This window comes from Cetorhinus maximus, chromosome 36, assembly GCF_964194155.1.
Source record: "Cetorhinus maximus chromosome 36, sCetMax3.hap1.1, whole genome shotgun sequence".
NCBI lineage: Eukaryota > Metazoa > Chordata > Chondrichthyes > Lamniformes > Cetorhinidae > Cetorhinus > Cetorhinus maximus.
The window spans coordinates 2,007,957-2,025,645 of NC_135914.1; the positions used below are offsets into that span (position 1 = coordinate 2,007,957).

The 17,689-nt window shown below is 43.6% G+C and overlaps 2 protein-coding genes across 2 annotated transcripts in view; both read left to right on the plus strand.

Annotated features, from left to right (window-relative positions):
* Positions 1 to 17,689, plus strand: part of LOC144672195 (immunoglobulin lambda-1 light chain-like) — a 186,849-nt gene that overhangs the window by 138,894 nt on the left and 30,266 nt on the right. The gene's annotated exons all lie outside the window — the stretch shown is intronic.
* LOC144672179 (immunoglobulin kappa light chain-like) lies at positions 1,612 to 6,812 on the plus strand. Its single transcript, XM_078534000.1, has 5 exons — positions 1,612 to 1,737; positions 2,365 to 2,708; positions 3,164 to 3,479; positions 5,605 to 5,663; positions 6,768 to 6,812. Exons 1-5 carry the CDS (start codon positions 1,695 to 1,697, stop codon positions 6,810 to 6,812), a joined length of 807 nt encoding a protein of 268 aa, XP_078390126.1. The 5' UTR covers positions 1,612 to 1,694.

Here is a 17,689-nt window from a genome sequence, read left to right on the forward strand (position 1 = left end):
TATCCAGCAATCATTACACCAAATGTTTCCAGTCCAGCTTCTTAATATTTCATAAAGGAAAGGTTTCTTCGAAATATCTCACATCATCTCAGAAAACTGGCATCTCAATTTTACTCCGAAAATTATCTAATATTCTAATGTGAGGAGTGGGTTATGTGAACGTATGTAAAATATTAATGCTGCCAGCAAATCACTCTCAGTCACAGCCACTGGGTTCTGCTATAATCAGTATAGATTCTAATATTTATTGAGAGGTGTCCCACAAAATGTCTGTTTCAGCGGGTAACCGGATGTTAGCTGGGGTGTGGTACTAAAGTGCACATTCAATGAGTCGGCACAGGCGTGAAGGACCCAATGGCCTCCTTCTGTGCTGAAAGTGGCTACGATTCTATGATTCTACTCGGGAAACTCCACTGAAATGTATTATCGGCAGGGAAGGTGGGTTGAAAAATAATCTTATTTCAAGAGTAAACTTAATATTTTTCACTCCCAGGTCACAAACAGTGAAGGCTCGGGAGCCAAGATGAGTGCAACTTTCATATTGATGCAGCCTAAATCCCCAGCCAGTGTCTGAATTGCCGTGTTAATCCTTAACACCACTTCTCATCCACACAGATTCGCTCTGTAAATCTCTTTGTAAGTTAGCCTAAAAGACACCCTGAGCACAGTTGCCCTGAACCATCAAAAGGCTGTCATCACAAATCTATCACTGGTTCTCAAATCTGTTTTAGGAAAATGGCAACTCAGAACCAGGCGCATTGTAGATATTATTTAAATTATATCTTACTGATCTGATTTACTGCATAAATGTGCAAAATGCATTTATAAACAGAAGGACGCCGAACGTGGAGAGAGAGTGAAATGAAATTGCTCCACTTAGACTAGCATTCGTACCTGCTGTTTGAAAGCGCTATCCCATTATTCCGCACTCCCCCTGCTATTTCCTTCATAACCTGGCATATTTTATCCCTTAAAATATTTTTCCAATTCCCTTTTGAAAGTTCCTATTGTATCAACTTCTATCGCCCATTCAGGCAGCTCCTTCCAGATCACAACAACTCGCTTTGTGAGAAATAATCTCATCTCCCCCTCTGGCTCTTTAACCAATTAACTTCAATCTGCGTCCCTCTGGTTAGCGGCCCTCTTGCCAGTGGATAGTGTTTCTCCTCATTTACTCTATCCAAGATTTTCCCTGCTCTATCTGAAGATGTCAATAAACACCACCCTGGAAGAGACGTGACTCGACAAACCTGGCGCATTGGCGCAGGCATCAAGTCAATGGGGGTAAATGGCTGCATTTCTGCGTTAAAGCGACACTGGGAATCGTATCCCTTCCTCCCCCTCATTCGAGCGGTGCAAATGATAAAGCGACGAGCGTTGAGCAAATTTATCGTTTAATTTTGGACGGCAAACCCCAACCCCTACACAGGTTAAAAGCGAATTGTTACCTGTTGCTCTTTGCAGGCAGGACCTGTGAGTCGTAGCTGAGCGAGTAAAGAGGAAGCTCAGAGTCACCGCTTAACTCCTGCTGCATTTTCCATCCGCCTGTGTTTAAAAGGCAGCGCCTAATTTCCGCGGCTCCGCATTTCACTGCTTCACCCGGTTCTCCGTCTGGATTGAGGTTCCCGACCCCCCAGAGGAATAAGTGTCGAATGTGAAACTCACAACTTCAGCCACAGCCTCGGCCGCCGACAATGGGCGTCTTCACTCTCTGCGCCCTGCTCCACCTCTTCCCAGGTTAGATTTCCTTACTCCTGATGCACGGGGGGACCCCAGGGGAAGCTCACTGAGGAAACTCAGGAGGGCGAGGAGGCGACGCTGCCGCTTTCTGGAACATTCCTCCTCTGCCGAGGGACTGAATGGTCAAAAGGTCACAACTCGAGTTAAACCGAAATGTCCCACACCTCTTGGCTGCCACTGTGAAGAGGACAGGACAGCCCTGACATTGCCCCGGGCCGAGACTTATCCCTCCACCCAACAGACTGTCTGATCATTACCACGGCGCTATTTGTGGGATCTTGCTGTGCGCTAACTGTTCGCCGCATTTCCGGGAATGCAAGAGTGACCGCCCTTGAAAAAAATAAGTCATTTGAAGAGCCTTAATTTCCTTCCTCTACCTTCCTTTCTTTTTCCTCTCTTTCTTTCTTCATTTCTTTATTTCTTTGTTCCTTCCTCTCTTCCTCCAGGTCTGATCTCAAATTTAACCCTCAGCGCTTTATCGCGGCTACAGGTCAGGAACTGGCCATCCTTCCTGACAGAATGTTCCTGTCACCAGGTGACAGGCGGAATGTCTCATTGGTATAAAACAGGTTTTATGCTTCCCTGACATAACAGGATTTCTTGTGATGTGTTCTTTTCCCTCAGTGACCGTCTCTCAGGCCGCGTTCCCGCAAACTCCGGCCGCTCAGACCGTCTCGGTGGGCAGTAGCTTCAAGGTGCATTGCCACACAGGCTGGTTATCAAGTGGAGCTGTTTACTGGTATAAACAGCGGCACCGAAAGCACCTGCAGTTCCTCCACATGGTGAGAAAGCACATCCCTGTAGAGGGAAGGTTTTCAGGAGAAATCTACGACAAATCGACCATTTACACCCTGGTGATCGAGGATGTCCAGAGAAATGACTCGGGTGTTTATTACTGCGCAGCCCGGAAAACCCATGGAATGCCCCTGGTCTTCGGGACCGGCTCCAAAATGTTCACCACAGGTAAAAACAAAAAGAGAAATGAGACTGTTTACTCGCTTTTTCATTGTTTTTTCCTTCGTTCACGGGATGTGGGTGTCTCTGGCTCGGCAAAGCATTTATTACCCATGCCTAATTACCCATGGTCAGGGGGCATTTAAGAGAAAGTGTGGGTCTGGAGTCAGATGTAGGGTCAGACCCGGTAAGGGCGGCAGATTTCCTTTCCTAAAGGGCATTAGTGAACCAGAAGGAAGTTATTTTCTTATTGATGACAATCGATTCCTGGTCATCATTAGACTTTTAATTCCAGATTCTTCTTCAGTTCCAATTCCTCCCTCTGCCGGAGGTGCGATTAGAAACCGGGTCCCCAGAGCATTACTCACTCTCTAGATTACCCCAGCCCAGTGACAATACCACTCCGCACCGTCTCCCCCAAACTACCAATAACCAGGAATTCACGGTGAATAATAATTGCATCTTACCTCCCAAACTCGCCAGGTCCGGCGACAATATTCTCTTTGCTCCGCATGTGGATGAAGCTGTTGGGATGGAGACTGTCCCATTGATGTGTTTGGTGAACAACGCGGCCTCTGTTACCCTTCCCGTCCGCTGGAATTTTTCCACGTGGGAGACCGAGGGATGGACGGATTCTGGAACAATCGACTCCGAAGGGGCGCACAATATAAGAAGCCTCATCAGAGTCCCGCCAGGAACGTGCAGCGGTGGCGGGTTCTGCACTTGCTCTGTTCAAATCACCTCCACTCAAAGTCTCATCAGTGAAAGGTTCTCATATCAGAGAGGTAACTATTGACAATGTCCCTTTACTGGTATATTTATTTGCTGATGTGAGACTTGATTGTTCGCAATACCGCATGCTTTATTTTAATAGTAGTTCCCTTTCCGTGTGTATGGACACAGGCACTGAATCGTAGAAAGTTTACGACAGTGTCTGCCCCATAGAAAAACGAGCCACCCAGCCCAATCCCACTTTCCAGCATTTGGTCCGTAGCCCTGCAGAACACACCGCTACAGATACAAATCCAATTGCCTTTTAAATGATTTGAGGGATTCTGCCTCTCCTGCCCTTTCAGGCAGCGAGTCTCAGACCCCTGCAACCCTCTGGGTGAGAAAAATCTTCCCTCGTCTCCCCTCTGATCTTTCTACAAATCACTATAAACATGAACACTGACCTCTCTGCTAAATTTAAAAAGCCATTCCTATCCCCTCTATCCAGACTCCACACAATTTTGTACACCTCAACCCAATCTCCCCTCATCCTCCTCTGCTCCATGGAGAACAGTCCCAGCCTATCCAATCTTTCCTCATAGCTGCAATTTTCCAGTCCTGGTAACATCCTTGTGAATTTGTTCTTTACCCTCTATAATGCAATCACCTCCTTTCTGTAATGAGGTGACCAGAACTGAACACAACACTCACGCTGCAGTCTAACTCATGTTTTATACAGTTCCAGCATAGCCTTCTGCTCTTGTATCTTAAAGCTCGCCTAATAAATGAAAGAACTGGGGCTAATTACCCGGTCAATTACCTCTTCCCTATCCCTCAATGTTTCATTGTTTAGCTCCCTGAAATTTAAAGTCCATCTGTTTAACTATGCCAGAGGTATATGGTGGGAGATAAGGAATCAGCCTGAAATCTTGCAGTTTAAAATTGGAAAATTGAAATTCAATTTCCAGTTTGAAACTTGAGCAGTATTTTGCTTCTATCCTCCCAAATGCATTCATTACAATCCCATTAGCATGTGCTCTTAGCCTCATATCCCTTTCCCCCCCGTGTGTTTAAGGAGTTTCTATGCAATGATACTTTCCGTTGTAGCCATTTCCAAATTATAACGATAAGAGGAAAATACGGCGGATGCTGGAAATCTGAAGCAAAAACATGGAAGAAAAGGCCTGGAGAAGGGTCACGCAGACTCGAAACGTTAACTCCGTTTCTCTCCCCACAGATGCTGTCAGGCCCGCTGAGTTTTTCCAGTATTTTATATTTTTGTTCCGCTTTCTAACCACCCTGAACAAAAGAAAAAAAACACGCTTTCGCCTGAAACCCCAATTGGGGTTCATAATTGGTAGAAGAGTTGAAAGTTCGACATTCCAGGAGACAAAGCGAACTTTGCATTAGATTCGGATTGATACAAGAGTATGGGGAAAGGTCCAAGTAGTGGGGCGGAGTTTTGATCCCTTTGGCGAAGGATAATGTTCTGCAATGGACACTAAACCACAAGACAACAACAACACTATCAGGGACCAAGTAAGCCGCTTGATTGGCACCTTATAAATGCTCACCCTCTGCATGGGCACAGTGGCAGTAATATCTACCATCTACAAGATGTCCTGCAGAATCTCGCCACGGTCACTTTATTCGCTAATCGTGTTGTGTTTTCTTGAATGTACCTCTAAGTCCTTCTCTCTTCCAGTCTCGCTCTGTCGCGCCACCAATCTGTCTATCCCTTTTCATTTTATTTTTTTTTATTTCACTCGGTTGTTGATTCTACTAGCAAAACTGACTTTGAGCCCCATCCCTCGCTATTTTGAATGGGCGGTCGTGTGTATCCTTGAAATTTTGGCAAGTGACAGGTGGCATCGCTAAGGGATTTTTCAATATTGTTTCTCCCCACCCCCCACCCCCTCACCCCCTCTACCCCTACCCCAACCACTTCATCAGAGCCGCGAAAATCTACCTGTCTTCTGTTGTTTTACGGAAGTTCGTTGGGGATCATTCTCCTTCTATTGACCTTGACTGTCGTCGCCGGATGGACCTGCATAAAGCGACACTCAGGTAGGAAGGGCTGTACATTTTTGGGGCTCGACAACACTGCATGTGAGATGCAACCTTTGCCTCTTTTTGACACGTTAATTAACCCGATCAGGGTAAAATTTGCAGACATTGATGTCCTTTTTTAAATATCAGGCAACGGGAACTCGGATAAGACATTCACGGATTCTGAGCCACGTGAACGGAACCATGAGGTAAATACATGGAGACTTTTTTTTTGCAGTTTCCTGCCGCTGATTTGATAAAACAACATTTATGCGGGGTCGTTATGTTCCCGAATGTCTACTAAACTTCTCATAGTCAAAATGGCACCATTTACCATATTACTAGAACTGGAAACAGCTGGAAATATATATCTGGAGATTTAATATCAGTAATGACATTTAATGATGTTTCAATCGAACGATAGCAGGGTTAAAATGGTTGAATTATGAGAACAGTTGGCACATATTTGTTTTTTATACTGAAGAATAAATCATGTTCTAATTGTAATGATTAAGCTGCTTAAATTATCTATGGGGGATGTGGTGGCAGAGTGGTATTGTCACTGGGCTACTATTCCAGTGTAATTACCCGGATATCCGGGTTCCAATTCCAGCGCAGCAAATGGTTCAATTTGAATTCAATCATAATTTGGAATTAAAAAATCTCGAAACCATAGCTGATTGTCATAAAACCCTCTGACGGAGGTTAATATGGACTCGAAATGTTAATTCTGTTTTTTTCTCTGCACGGACGCTGTTAGACCTGCTAAGTTTTTCCAGCATTTACTGGTTTTCTTTCAGATTCCCAGCATCTGCAGTATTCTTTTATTATATTGTCGTAAAAACCCATCTGATGCACTAATGCCCCATAGGGGAGGACATCTGCCGCCCTCACCTGGTCTGGCTGACACGTTTCTACAGACCCACAGCACTGTGGTTGACCCTTAACTGCAATTAGGGATGGGCACTCAGTACTCTCCTAGCCAGCGACGCCCACATCCCATCAACGAAAAAAGAAATAATTGGATAAGACGAGAGAATCTGTTGCAGGCGTGACAAAAGCTAGGGGTCAAAACCCTAACATTTGGAGCAGCCGTTCAGAGGTGTCATCAGAGAGCACCAGCACAGACAAAGGGGAGGTGGGAATACCCGCTAGATTTTAATATTTCCTTTCAATCCTAAAGCATTGCAAAGTATTTGGAGATAGAGACCAACCACTATCTAATAGAATGGGGTGTCAAGGTCCAGGGCCGGATGACTTAACACTGCTTCTGATGTTTATATGATGATAATAGTTTCTATTTTCCCTCATAGACTCTTTATGCTCGCCTGGCGTTTACTACAGATTCGACGTCCTGACGGGGATGAACAGTCATTGGATGAAGCAGGAGATGACGCGTTGAAGAACATTCCCTCCGTGGAATTCAATAAGAAACATTATCCAGTGGTAATTCCAACATCATTTCCTTGATCTTGTGCCGTGCTCGTGTGTTTTGACGCTCATTGGCATAGGTGTGGAAATGTAATTTAGAAGACCTGGAGGTGACAGCACTTCCACTAGACGGTGTTTCACTTTTATGTTAATGATGTAACATCCACTTGTCACCAATGAATGACCCCTCAGATGTATTTTCCAATATAGAAACGATTGAGCACCTACTGTGGATTTGTCATTTTTATTGTTCTCATTATTATTACCATTATTATTATCATTATCCGTCACATACATGGCGATTGGTGATATCACAACATGAACACGGACATATACAGAGATATAACTGCATAGCTAAACCTTGTTTAACACTGCAAAATTTGGTTTCCTCAAACAAACAGAAGCGGCAGGGATAGCACTGTGGATCTGTGTCTGTCGAAGGAATTACTCCTTAATACTTAACTGACCCTTCTATTATTAGATGTCAGTGCGGTTTCCAGTTAGATCGATGATGGGGACCGGATTCAAATCAAGATTATGATTGCAGACTCCTATTGCCCTCTGTTAACAGAGAGACATATCCCTTGCAATCTGAAGCTAAATGCAGAGAAAAAATATCAAACAAGCATTGCTGGTTTAAATCTAAGAATGAGAGATAACCTGACTGAAACATACAAGATTTTGAGGGAGCTTTGACAGGGTAGATGTTGAGAAGCTGTTTGCCCTCGTGAGGAATCTGAAACTCGTGTTCACAGCTTCAGAAAGAGGGTTTCCCATTTACCATTCAGATGAGGAGATGTTTCTCCTCTCAGATTGATTTTTGTATTGTCCTGCCCAGAGAGCATTTGAAGCTGGGTCAGTGATCATGCTGAAGTCTGAGTTAGACAGATTTTTGATTGACAAGGTAGACAAAGATTATGGGGAGCAGACAGGAAAGTGAAGCCAAGGCCACAATCAGTTCAGCCATGTTCTTATTGAATGATGGCACAGGCTCGGGAGGACAAATGTTCTACTCCTGCTCCTATTTCTCAGGATAGTTTAACATTTGGACAATTGAACTAAATGGTCAGATGGGAATTGCTGAATGGTCTAAAATCAATCTTAAAAGAACGAGGAAATTATTTTAAAAATCTACACCAAAGGACTGGGTGTTAGGGTGAACTGGTTTTGACACCGAATTAAATACAGTGAGACTGTTAGTAATGAAATTTACAAAATGGTTCCATTGCACCCTCGCTTCGTGGGAGCTCTTCACTCCGCTTCCTGAAACTAGGAGCTGCACTGATTATGTAAAATAATGCGCATTAAACAAACAATCATTCATATGCCCCTGTTAATCATTAATATCGACCCCAGCAGCCGGATTAATGAATCAGAATCCCAATTAGGATGAATATGAGAACCCGGATTATCGCGATGCTCATCGCAAAGGGTCAATGTGCTGCATCCCAATCAAGACAAAACAGTTAGAAACTTCTGCTGGCTGATATCATTCTTTTATGGGAACCCCTCATGGGGAACTTGAGCCAATTATAAAGTTAAAGCAGCAAATCCGAGCTGCAAATTCTCTGCCATACTCCACAGTAACCCATGTCAAGGAATCTTCAGGAGAATGCTGAGGGACGGAAGCTGGGAGAGAAGAGGGAGTTAAATTCATCTTAATGTGACTAACGTGATAGAATGAAACACTGTCAGAATGGGTTCTGAAATGAGCAGACAGTGTTGTTCCTCACTGAGTGTCTGAACTGTTTTGCAGAAATGCTTGACCTTAAAAAACAAAGAAGTGGGTCAGTAAACCTTGCAGCAGAGAGCGGGGCCGGGCAGCAAAGAGGCTGTGACAGCGAGCTTCAGAAAGACGCCTCGATCACAGCCCATTCAGAGAGCGTGAAAAGCACATCGAGGGCGGAAATCGCTGGCCCAGATTCTGACCACTTTACAGTTGAGATGGAAAGTTGTCCGAGCTAAAAGCTCGTAGTGGTTTTCATGTTATGGAAGCTTCACATACCGAGCTGCCTTCAGAGGTGAAACGCTGGGTATCAATGTTAAACTGCAGAGAGAAGGCGGCTTGCTCCAAAAATAGATTCAACCGAACAGAGAAGAGGCTGGTTTACAATGAACCTCATTTACAGCGCCCTTATCGATGTGGCATCTGGTCACTGTTTATCTTCAATCAATTCGGCTAAAATTTACAGGTTCCCAATATTATTCACAAATGATGCCCTCACTTCACCTGCGGCTCACAGTGCCTGTTACCCACACACAGGCAACACTGCAACAGCTCACTCGCTCTTTTAATGTAGTTTTCAATTCAATGCACACACAATTCATTCATATGTTTCAGTCTCGGTATTGAGCAGATTGTACCAGGAATTGTGCATATCAAGGTGCAATGCAGGTGAGGTTATTGAAACTTATATTACTTTATTGACTTTATTTTTGGGGTAATTTTAATGGAGTCCCATTACTGAATGTTTCACGTAGTTAACAGAGAGCTTCTGTCAGTCTGCAGCATCTGATTTTTACTCAAATCCCACTCGTCCCTCTAAATGGAATCGGAACATATTCCTCATCCTTCTCCCGATCTGATAATATAAATGATAAGCTAATGTCCAGGATAGTATTTACCTGTCAGACTTTTCTGCGAATTTCCAGCTCTTTCCCTTTAAACGTTCTCCTTTCATTTAGTTTATCTCTACAATGAGGCCATTCCGCCCTCTCCTCCCTCCCCCCTTGCTCTCACCCCCACCCAACTGTTTTGCTTTCATATATTAGCCAATGGAATTGCAGATGAGGCCAATCCCAACCCAATGTCATTTTATAGTTTTGGTAAAATATGTTTATGTTGTGAGTGACAGAGAAGGAATCAGTTTGGGCAGAATGTGTCTTTGTGTGTGTGTGTGTGTGTGTGTGTGTTTGTGTGTGTGCGTGTGCGTGTTTGTGTATGTGTTTGTGTCTGTATGCGTATGTGTGTGTTTCTGTCTGTGCGTGTGTGTGTTTGTATGTGTGTGTGTGTGTTTGTGTGTCTATGGGTGTGTGTGTGTGTGAGTGTATGTCTGTATGTATGTGTGTGTTTGTGTGTGTGTGCGTGTGTGTGTTTGTGTCTGTGCGTGTGTGTGCTTGTGTGTCTGTGTGTGTGTTTGTGTGCCTATGGATGAGTGTGTGAGTGCATGTGTGTGTGTGTGTGTGTTTGTGTGTGTGTGTATCTGTGTGCGTGTGTTTGTGTGTGCGTGTGTTTGTGTGTCTATGGGTGTGTGTGTGTGTCTGTGTATGTGTGTGTATTGGTGTGTGTTTGTATTTGTGCATGTGTTTGTGTGTGAATGTGATTGTCCGTACCTCCGTGGGTCGCTGTCTACCTCTGTCCCCACCCACCTCCCTCACCCACCTACACGCCGCTCAGTGTCAGAAGTGGAGGCTTCGAGTCTTCACGCCAGAGATTTGAGCAATAAGTGTAGACTGGCTCATCAATGCAGACCCGAGGGAGTGCTGCACTGACTAAGGTGCCGCTTTCAGATTCAGCGTTAAACCTTGGCGCTTTTGGCCCGTCGATCGGATTGCAAGATGCACTGTCGCTATTCCGTGAAGAGGTGGGGTGGGAATTGGATTCTCTCCTGTGACATGGGCGATATTTAAGCTCTCGACCAACGTCTAAAAACACATTTTCTAGGTCACAATCTTCTTGTTTTTTCCTGGGATCTTACTCTGCGCAATATAGCTGCCGCGTTAACAACATTACAAAACATGAGTGCGCTACAAGAAGTGTCTGAAAAACAAATGGGGTTCCTGAAACCTTGAAAAGCGCGATATTAACACAAGCCTTTTAATTGTGTGTGTGTTATTCTATCTGGATACGATTAATTCTGTGGGATCTCCCCAATCGCATAGATGGCATAGAGCGAAACATGGTAATCAGATTGGCAAGTTAACATCAATGCAATCCAATAAAATTGAGATTCATCACCCCGATTTTCTGATTACACCTTGGTGATTTCTGTATTAAGTTGCTTTCCGAATTCTGCTTCTCTATTCCAATACATTAATTCAGGTAACTCTTGCAACGGCACATTTAGCAAAAACAATTATAAAACTAGTATAGGGAGCAATGAAAGCAGATATAATAATACATTTCAAAAGGCATGCATATTTGTGATAGAAAAAATTGCAAAGATATGGAGAAGGAGATGAGTTTACTGGGACGAATTGGGTTACATTTTCAAAGAGCTGGCACAGAAAGCATGGGCCGAATGGTTTCCGTCTGTGGTGAATCATTCTATGATTCGATCAAGCTCTATTACAGAGATAACCTGACCTCACCTTTAACTATTTTTGAATGTGAATACATATCCCAGTCTCAGGGCGGACCTCTCTACGCCTTCCTGGAGTTTGCTGCATTCGAAAATAAATCATAAAGAAGCAGATAAGAATCTGGTCATTTTCTCTCTGATGAATTGTGGAGGAGGCAGGATTTGCCAAATAACCCGCAGCCTCGTGGAAACATAATGGAGCCATGGAGACCCCCATAAATGGACTAAACTACAACCGCCAGAATTTACAAAACACCGTCTGCTTGTGTGAAATGTGAAATAAGTTGTTTTCAGGATTGTTAAGGATATTCCACTGTATTTGTGTCATTCATGTGTGAAAGAAACACTGAACAAATCTTAGGGACATTCTTCAGTTTCTGCGGACCTTTTCTGCTGATCCTGAAATTCCAGATACTGACAGGATCTTTGTTTCTTTGCCAACGTCTGTATGTAAGTAAATAAAATAAATTATTCTTCCATTATAACGATTCATCAGAGGTTTGTATCGATCAATAATTAACTTAAAATTCAACGTCAAATGGATCAAATTGCAATTCCTGTTGAGCTTACAATATCAGCACTGGATTGAGATGGTTTGGTGGTGGTGTTTACTGCCTGAGATGTGATGTGTTTAATCATTTACAGAATTAGAACACAGCAGGAGAGGGACACGGGCCCTCAGGCTGGCACCTTGTGATGGTCCCATTTTACTTTTACACAGTGTGTTCTGCTTTGGGCTCAGTTTTAAATCCATATGTCAGAGCCTTTGGTCCAGTGCAGTGTGCTTTGGAAGAAAAGGTGACTTTGCAGCTATGTTTCCCCACGCCAATCACCACTGGGGTATTCACTGCTCATGCCTGGAATGTTGTAGACAAATTAACAGGGATTTATTGACATAGCAGCCCAATTATCATTGTACCACTGAACTGCCAGGCTGGTAGGGTGCAATCTGGATTGATGTTTTTTTTTCTCCATTTTTCTGTTTTTATTTCCCTATTTTCCTGATCCCAAGTTTGCAAAATTTTGCAACAATGTTTTCAATCAGAGAGATAGATGATGACCCCACACCCGGGCACACTTCATTGTTGATCAGGGTCACATCAGTCTAAATATTCTCATTCTGTTCACTCTGGAATCAAAAGGTAAAGCCGGATGAGAGAAACGAGCAACAAAAAACAGCTCCTGGTAAAGTCACTTTCAAGATCCATCTCCCAGAAACTGTCCAATAAACCTGTCGAGGATTTAACTGAGCTCCTGACTGTGGTGACCTTGTTAATGTGAATTTAGGTTGTATTGTAGTGTTATTTACAACAGATATATTTTTAACAGGACTAGTGTTAAGAAGGTTAAACTACAAGAAAAGGTTGCTCAGACTAGGCTTGCATTCCCTCCGTGATGATGTTTCTGGTCCACACGAGCCTCCTCCCACCCCTCTGCATCTCACCCCATCAACATATCATTCCATTCATTTTTCCCTCATGTGATTATTCAACTTCCACTGAAAAGCACGCCTCATAGTCACCTCAACTTCTCCCCTTGGGATCGAGTTCCGCAATATACCCACTCACTGGGTAAAGAAGATTATGATGAATTCCCCATTGGATTTAGTAGTGAATATCTTAAACTGATGGCCTATCGTTCTTGTCACCCCCTCAAGTGTGCAATAATTTCATTATTTTGAAGACATTTATCGGGTCACCCCCTCAGTCTACTCTTTTCTAGGGAAAAGAGTGCCACCCTGTTCAATCCTACCTGAAGTCATAAACTCTCATTTTTGTTATCATTCCAGTAGAATTGTTCCCAAACTTTAAACCGCACGCATCTGGTCTATAAAGATACCCTGAATTGCAGATTCAAAGAGCACATTTGGACTGAGCGACCAAACAACTTCAAATGACAAACGCAATGCTTGGATTTCAAAACCTGCTTTAATGGCTAGGTAAATTTGACATTGATGTGCTCTTTCCTGTTCATGCTGAAACAAAGATCCGTAATTAAATTTAAAAAAAAACTCTGACACAAGAAAGTAACACATGTAGAAACTGAGCAGAAAGCTAAAATGTCCGAATGTCAACATTCTCTTGAAATGGAGGCGGTTCTATCAGGAATGCAGTCTCTCCAGAAGTCGATAAATTTCCTCATTATTACTGATAAATCTGCGTTCAGAATTTGGGATGTCAATCTATTAGGAAGGTTCACACGGCCAGGCTTTCCGACAATGAGGACGAAAAAGGAGGAAACTTTCCACAGCACGTCATATCCCGGAAGCAGCATATGGGCTGTCAATTTCCATTGCTATCAGAGTGTGGGATCCGCATTAAACGCCAGCCGAGCATAAAGAGTCTGCAACAGAAAACACAAACCGTGATCATGAGAAACAGCATCATCAGGGGGCATAAAGAGGACATTCAGCCCTTCGAGCCTTTCCCGCTAGACATTTAAATAAATTTTGGATCCGCATCTCAACCCTATTGACGCTCCTTGCTACCATAACGCTTAATCCAACGAAAATCTATCACCTTGAGTTTCAGCGTTTTCAGCTGATCCCCCATCTATTCTTCTTTACATTTATTGTCACAGTGCTATTGAAAAGGTAAACAGTGCTATCTTAAAACATGCGCCATGCAAAGTCTCATACACTCATATGACAGCAACCAGATATCTTCAAACTTGAATTTAAAATCCGCCACCCCTATTTACACACGCTAAGAACCATTTCTATTCATAGTTACCGCCTTTTCTTCCGTACGTGCTCTGGAATATGTCAGTTCCTTATCAATGTTCATGTTGCCTGTTAGAAAGAGGATTTTAAAATGAGTGTAACTGTCCACATTTCACACTGAACCGGCTGAAAGTGTACACAGCCCTGCGACAAGTATATAGATTAAGAGCGCTCCTGATTTACAACGTCTCCTTACAATCTCTTCCTGTCTGCCGGGTCTTGTGGATCCTTCTCCCGTCGAGCAGGTCTAACGCCACAAGGAGTAGCGCCGCCAACAAACTCCCGGAATGCGAGAAACTGCAGGGGGCAGGTAGCGGTGAATATGGAGAGCAAATAAAAAGCATTGCATTTGAGAATAAATCCCGTAACTGAAGCCTTCTGACTCTGACAGTACGTTCAAGTAGACTCTCGCACATGGGAGCTAGAGATGGGGAAATAATGTAAGTCTTGTCAATATCATCAACATCTCCAGGTCATTAAAAAAAAATAAGCTGAAACAGATTAGAAAAACGAAGCGAAATTACAAAGCTGAAATCAGGTAGATGGATATGGAGAGAGAGATAGAGAAATTGGGAGATAAATAGAGTTAGAGGGAGAATTATATAGAGAGAGAGATGGATGGTTCGATAGAAGGAGAGGTGGATAGATAGAAAGACAGACGGACAGTTAGACAGAGAGGCACGTAGGTATATAGATAGATACACATACATACACACATAAATACATACATACATCCATATACACATACACACAGACATACATACATACACACATAAACACAGACATACATAGACACATACATACATATATTTAAGCAGAAGAATATGATAGAACTACACAAGAACGGCCAGCGTGGTGTGGGGCACAGGATGATGCAACGGGATCTCCAAGTTTCTGCTGACTCTTCAAAGTCCACATTGCAATTCAGCACTTCCAAACCCCGTCAATCTGAGGAATACTCATCCACCCCCGTGCATGCATCTAACTTTCTATCCATCTTCCCACATCTCCTACAAGCTGCGTGTTTTATTTTTTCCCAACAGCCATCTTGTGAGGCACATAAAGGCCTTGCGGAAATCCATTCACGTAACATCCAACGTATTCTCTTTAAATATCCATTCGGACATTTCTTCAGAAGAAAAGCTCTATTCAACTCTTTAAACATAACCACACTTCCACAAACCGGGGCGGCTGACCTTAACTACCCCATCTGCTTAGAAACGCTCACCTATTTCATTTAGAATAATGGATGGTAAAAGTTTGCCCGCCAGTGATGTTAGACTGACTTGTTTATAATTTCGCAACTGACTTCTATGCTCTGCTTTTGATGCAACGCTATGATTAGAAGGTTTTTGCTAGGAATGATGAGGATTAGGGTTAGGGTTCTGCTTAGGTTTGGGTAAGAGTAAGGGCTAGCATAAGGGTTAGCATTAGGGTTGGGGTTATGGTTCGGTTTCGGATCAGGTTTAAGGTGAGTATTAGGATTAGGGTTAGGATTACTGTTAGTGCTAGGGTTATACACTCACTGGAAATGAGAGTCTAAATCGGACAGAGGAGCAGAGATAAATTGGTTACACAGACACCCAAACACTTGACATTAGAGACAGAGGTTAATAAGGCCACAAAAAGCAACCCACCCAGCACTGGGAGTAATGCCTAAATAAATAGAATTGAAAAGCCTTTGTTGAAGTTATCATTAGCTTAGTTGGACAACACTTGTAGTCCTGTGAACAACCTTCATCTCCAGATTATAAAAAGGATATAGAGGATTGGAAAGGGGGAAACAAAGAACCTTTACCTGGATGATATCCACACTGAGAGGTTGTAATTATCAGAAAGCTTGAACAGGCTGGGGTTCTATTCTCTGCAAAATAGAAGACTGAAGGGTGACCTGATGGAGAACTTTAGGCTTTTGAAGTGATTTGTGAGGATAGAGGTAGAAAATGTTTTTCGACATGTGCAGGGTAGAGACCCGGTCTCTAGGCCATCAATATATGACATTCCCTAATATCTCCAATCGGGGATTCAGGAGAAAATTTTATACCCACAGAATAGGGAGAATGTGGAACTCGTTACCACAGGAGTGGTTAAGGTGAATAGCAGAGATGCATTTAGTTCAAAGCTGGATAAACACATGAGGTCGAAAGGAATAGAAGGATATGCTGATTGTGTGATTTGAAGTTGGAATGGAGAGGGCTTGTGCGGAGCATAAAAAGCAGCACGGAGCAGAGGAGCCGAATGGCCTGTTTCTGTCCTGGAAACTCTGCGGAATATAGATAATAACAGAGAGGAATCGGCGGAGGAAGTAGTAAAGGGAAAACTGTGGTGTTATTTGATCATCGACAATCTAGAATGTCCTTTTTCCCGCCATACACATTAATCCCAATGAGACAGATAGATGAATATTTCATAAAGCTTTACACTGGGAAAATGAGCTGTATGAGAGAGGAGACATGGGCACATGGAAAGGGGGAATATTTAACGTACAAAGAGATATTGCCAAAAGAATAAGCGGCATATCAACTAAAGCAGGAAACTATTAAGAGCTACCTCTCTCAGACGAGGCACTTTCACTGAGAAGAGTTTCACTGGAGTTGATTTGGACGGCGCAAGTAAAGCGAGCGCCGCTGCTCCAAGTTTCCGCCCTGAGAATTATATGGCTCCTGACGGCACAGGTTCCGTCCGTCTCGATGGTTCCAGAATCGTTCTGTCCCTCGGTATCGCGCCCGGAAACATTCCAGCGGACAGCAACCGAATCGGGGTCCACACCCTTCACCAAACACACCAAAGGGACCCTTTCCATTGAGGCAATTTCAGCTGGTGACGGAGTTAAGAGGTAGATTATGGGAGATCCTGGCGGGATGGAGAGATAGGATTCAATCACTATTGGGTATAAACTGCTGATTAGTTATGGTGCAAAGTGTAAAATAATCGTAATGTTTACCTGTAATGAGCAATTTGGAACCGTTTCCAAGCATCAAGGGCATTCCGCTGAGCCCCTTAGCTGAACAGTAATACACACGCGAATCATTGCACGTCCGTAATGACCAGAGAATAGACAGTGGATTTCTGGTTAACCTCTCTCGAAAATCTCCCGGTTGGAGAGTTGTATTTTGTCACGGTGTAAACAAGTTGTAGATTCTCCAGGTGCTGATATTAATACCACTGGACCGTTCCCCCTGCCAAACAGCCTGTGTGACAATGCACCTTGTAGGTACTTCCATGCGAGAGAATCTGGGCCGCCGGAGTCTAGGAGAAAACTGCCTCAGATAGAATAACTGAGAGGGACAAAAATCAACAATAGAGGTTCTGTTTTGGCAGCGAAAAACATCATGTTTCCTCTGCAGAATTGGTTAGAGCAGTAAACTACAAAACCGACCAGCGTGTCATTCTTAAATCCGGTCGATCCAAGCGCTGAAGGTTCTATTTGAAACAATTGCAGGCGCCAGGGCGAAAGAGAAACGGGTTTGCAGCCGATGAAGGATTTTTTTTCAAGTGCAGCCGCTGTTGTAAAACAGGAAGTTCGGAGAAATTGCGCACAGCAAGAATCCACAAACAGCAATGTGATATTCACCCATATTGTTAGTTCTGAAGTTGTTTGAGGGATAAAATTTGTCCCAGGGAGGCCGAGGAAAACACTCATTCCCTGGGTCATCCACTGCCCCCCCCACCCCCACACACACACACACCCACCCCCCGTCCCCACACCCGTCCCCACACCCCCCACCCAGCGTCGTCTCCCCACACCACCCACGCACCCCCACGTTCCCCAACCGCCCCC

Coding starts and splice junctions, on each gene's coding strand:
- LOC144672179 (XM_078534000.1), top strand. CDS start 1,695: ATGGGCGTCTTCACTCTCTGCGCCCTGCTCCACCTCTTCCCAG. Junction 1,738..2,364: donor CCTGCTCCACCTCTTCCCAG/GTTAGATTTCCT, acceptor CTTTTCCCTCAG/TGACCGTCTCTCAGGCCGCG. Junction 3,480..5,604: donor AAGGTTCTCATATCAGAGAG/GTAACTATTGAC, acceptor TTTAAATATCAG/GCAACGGGAACTCGGATAAG.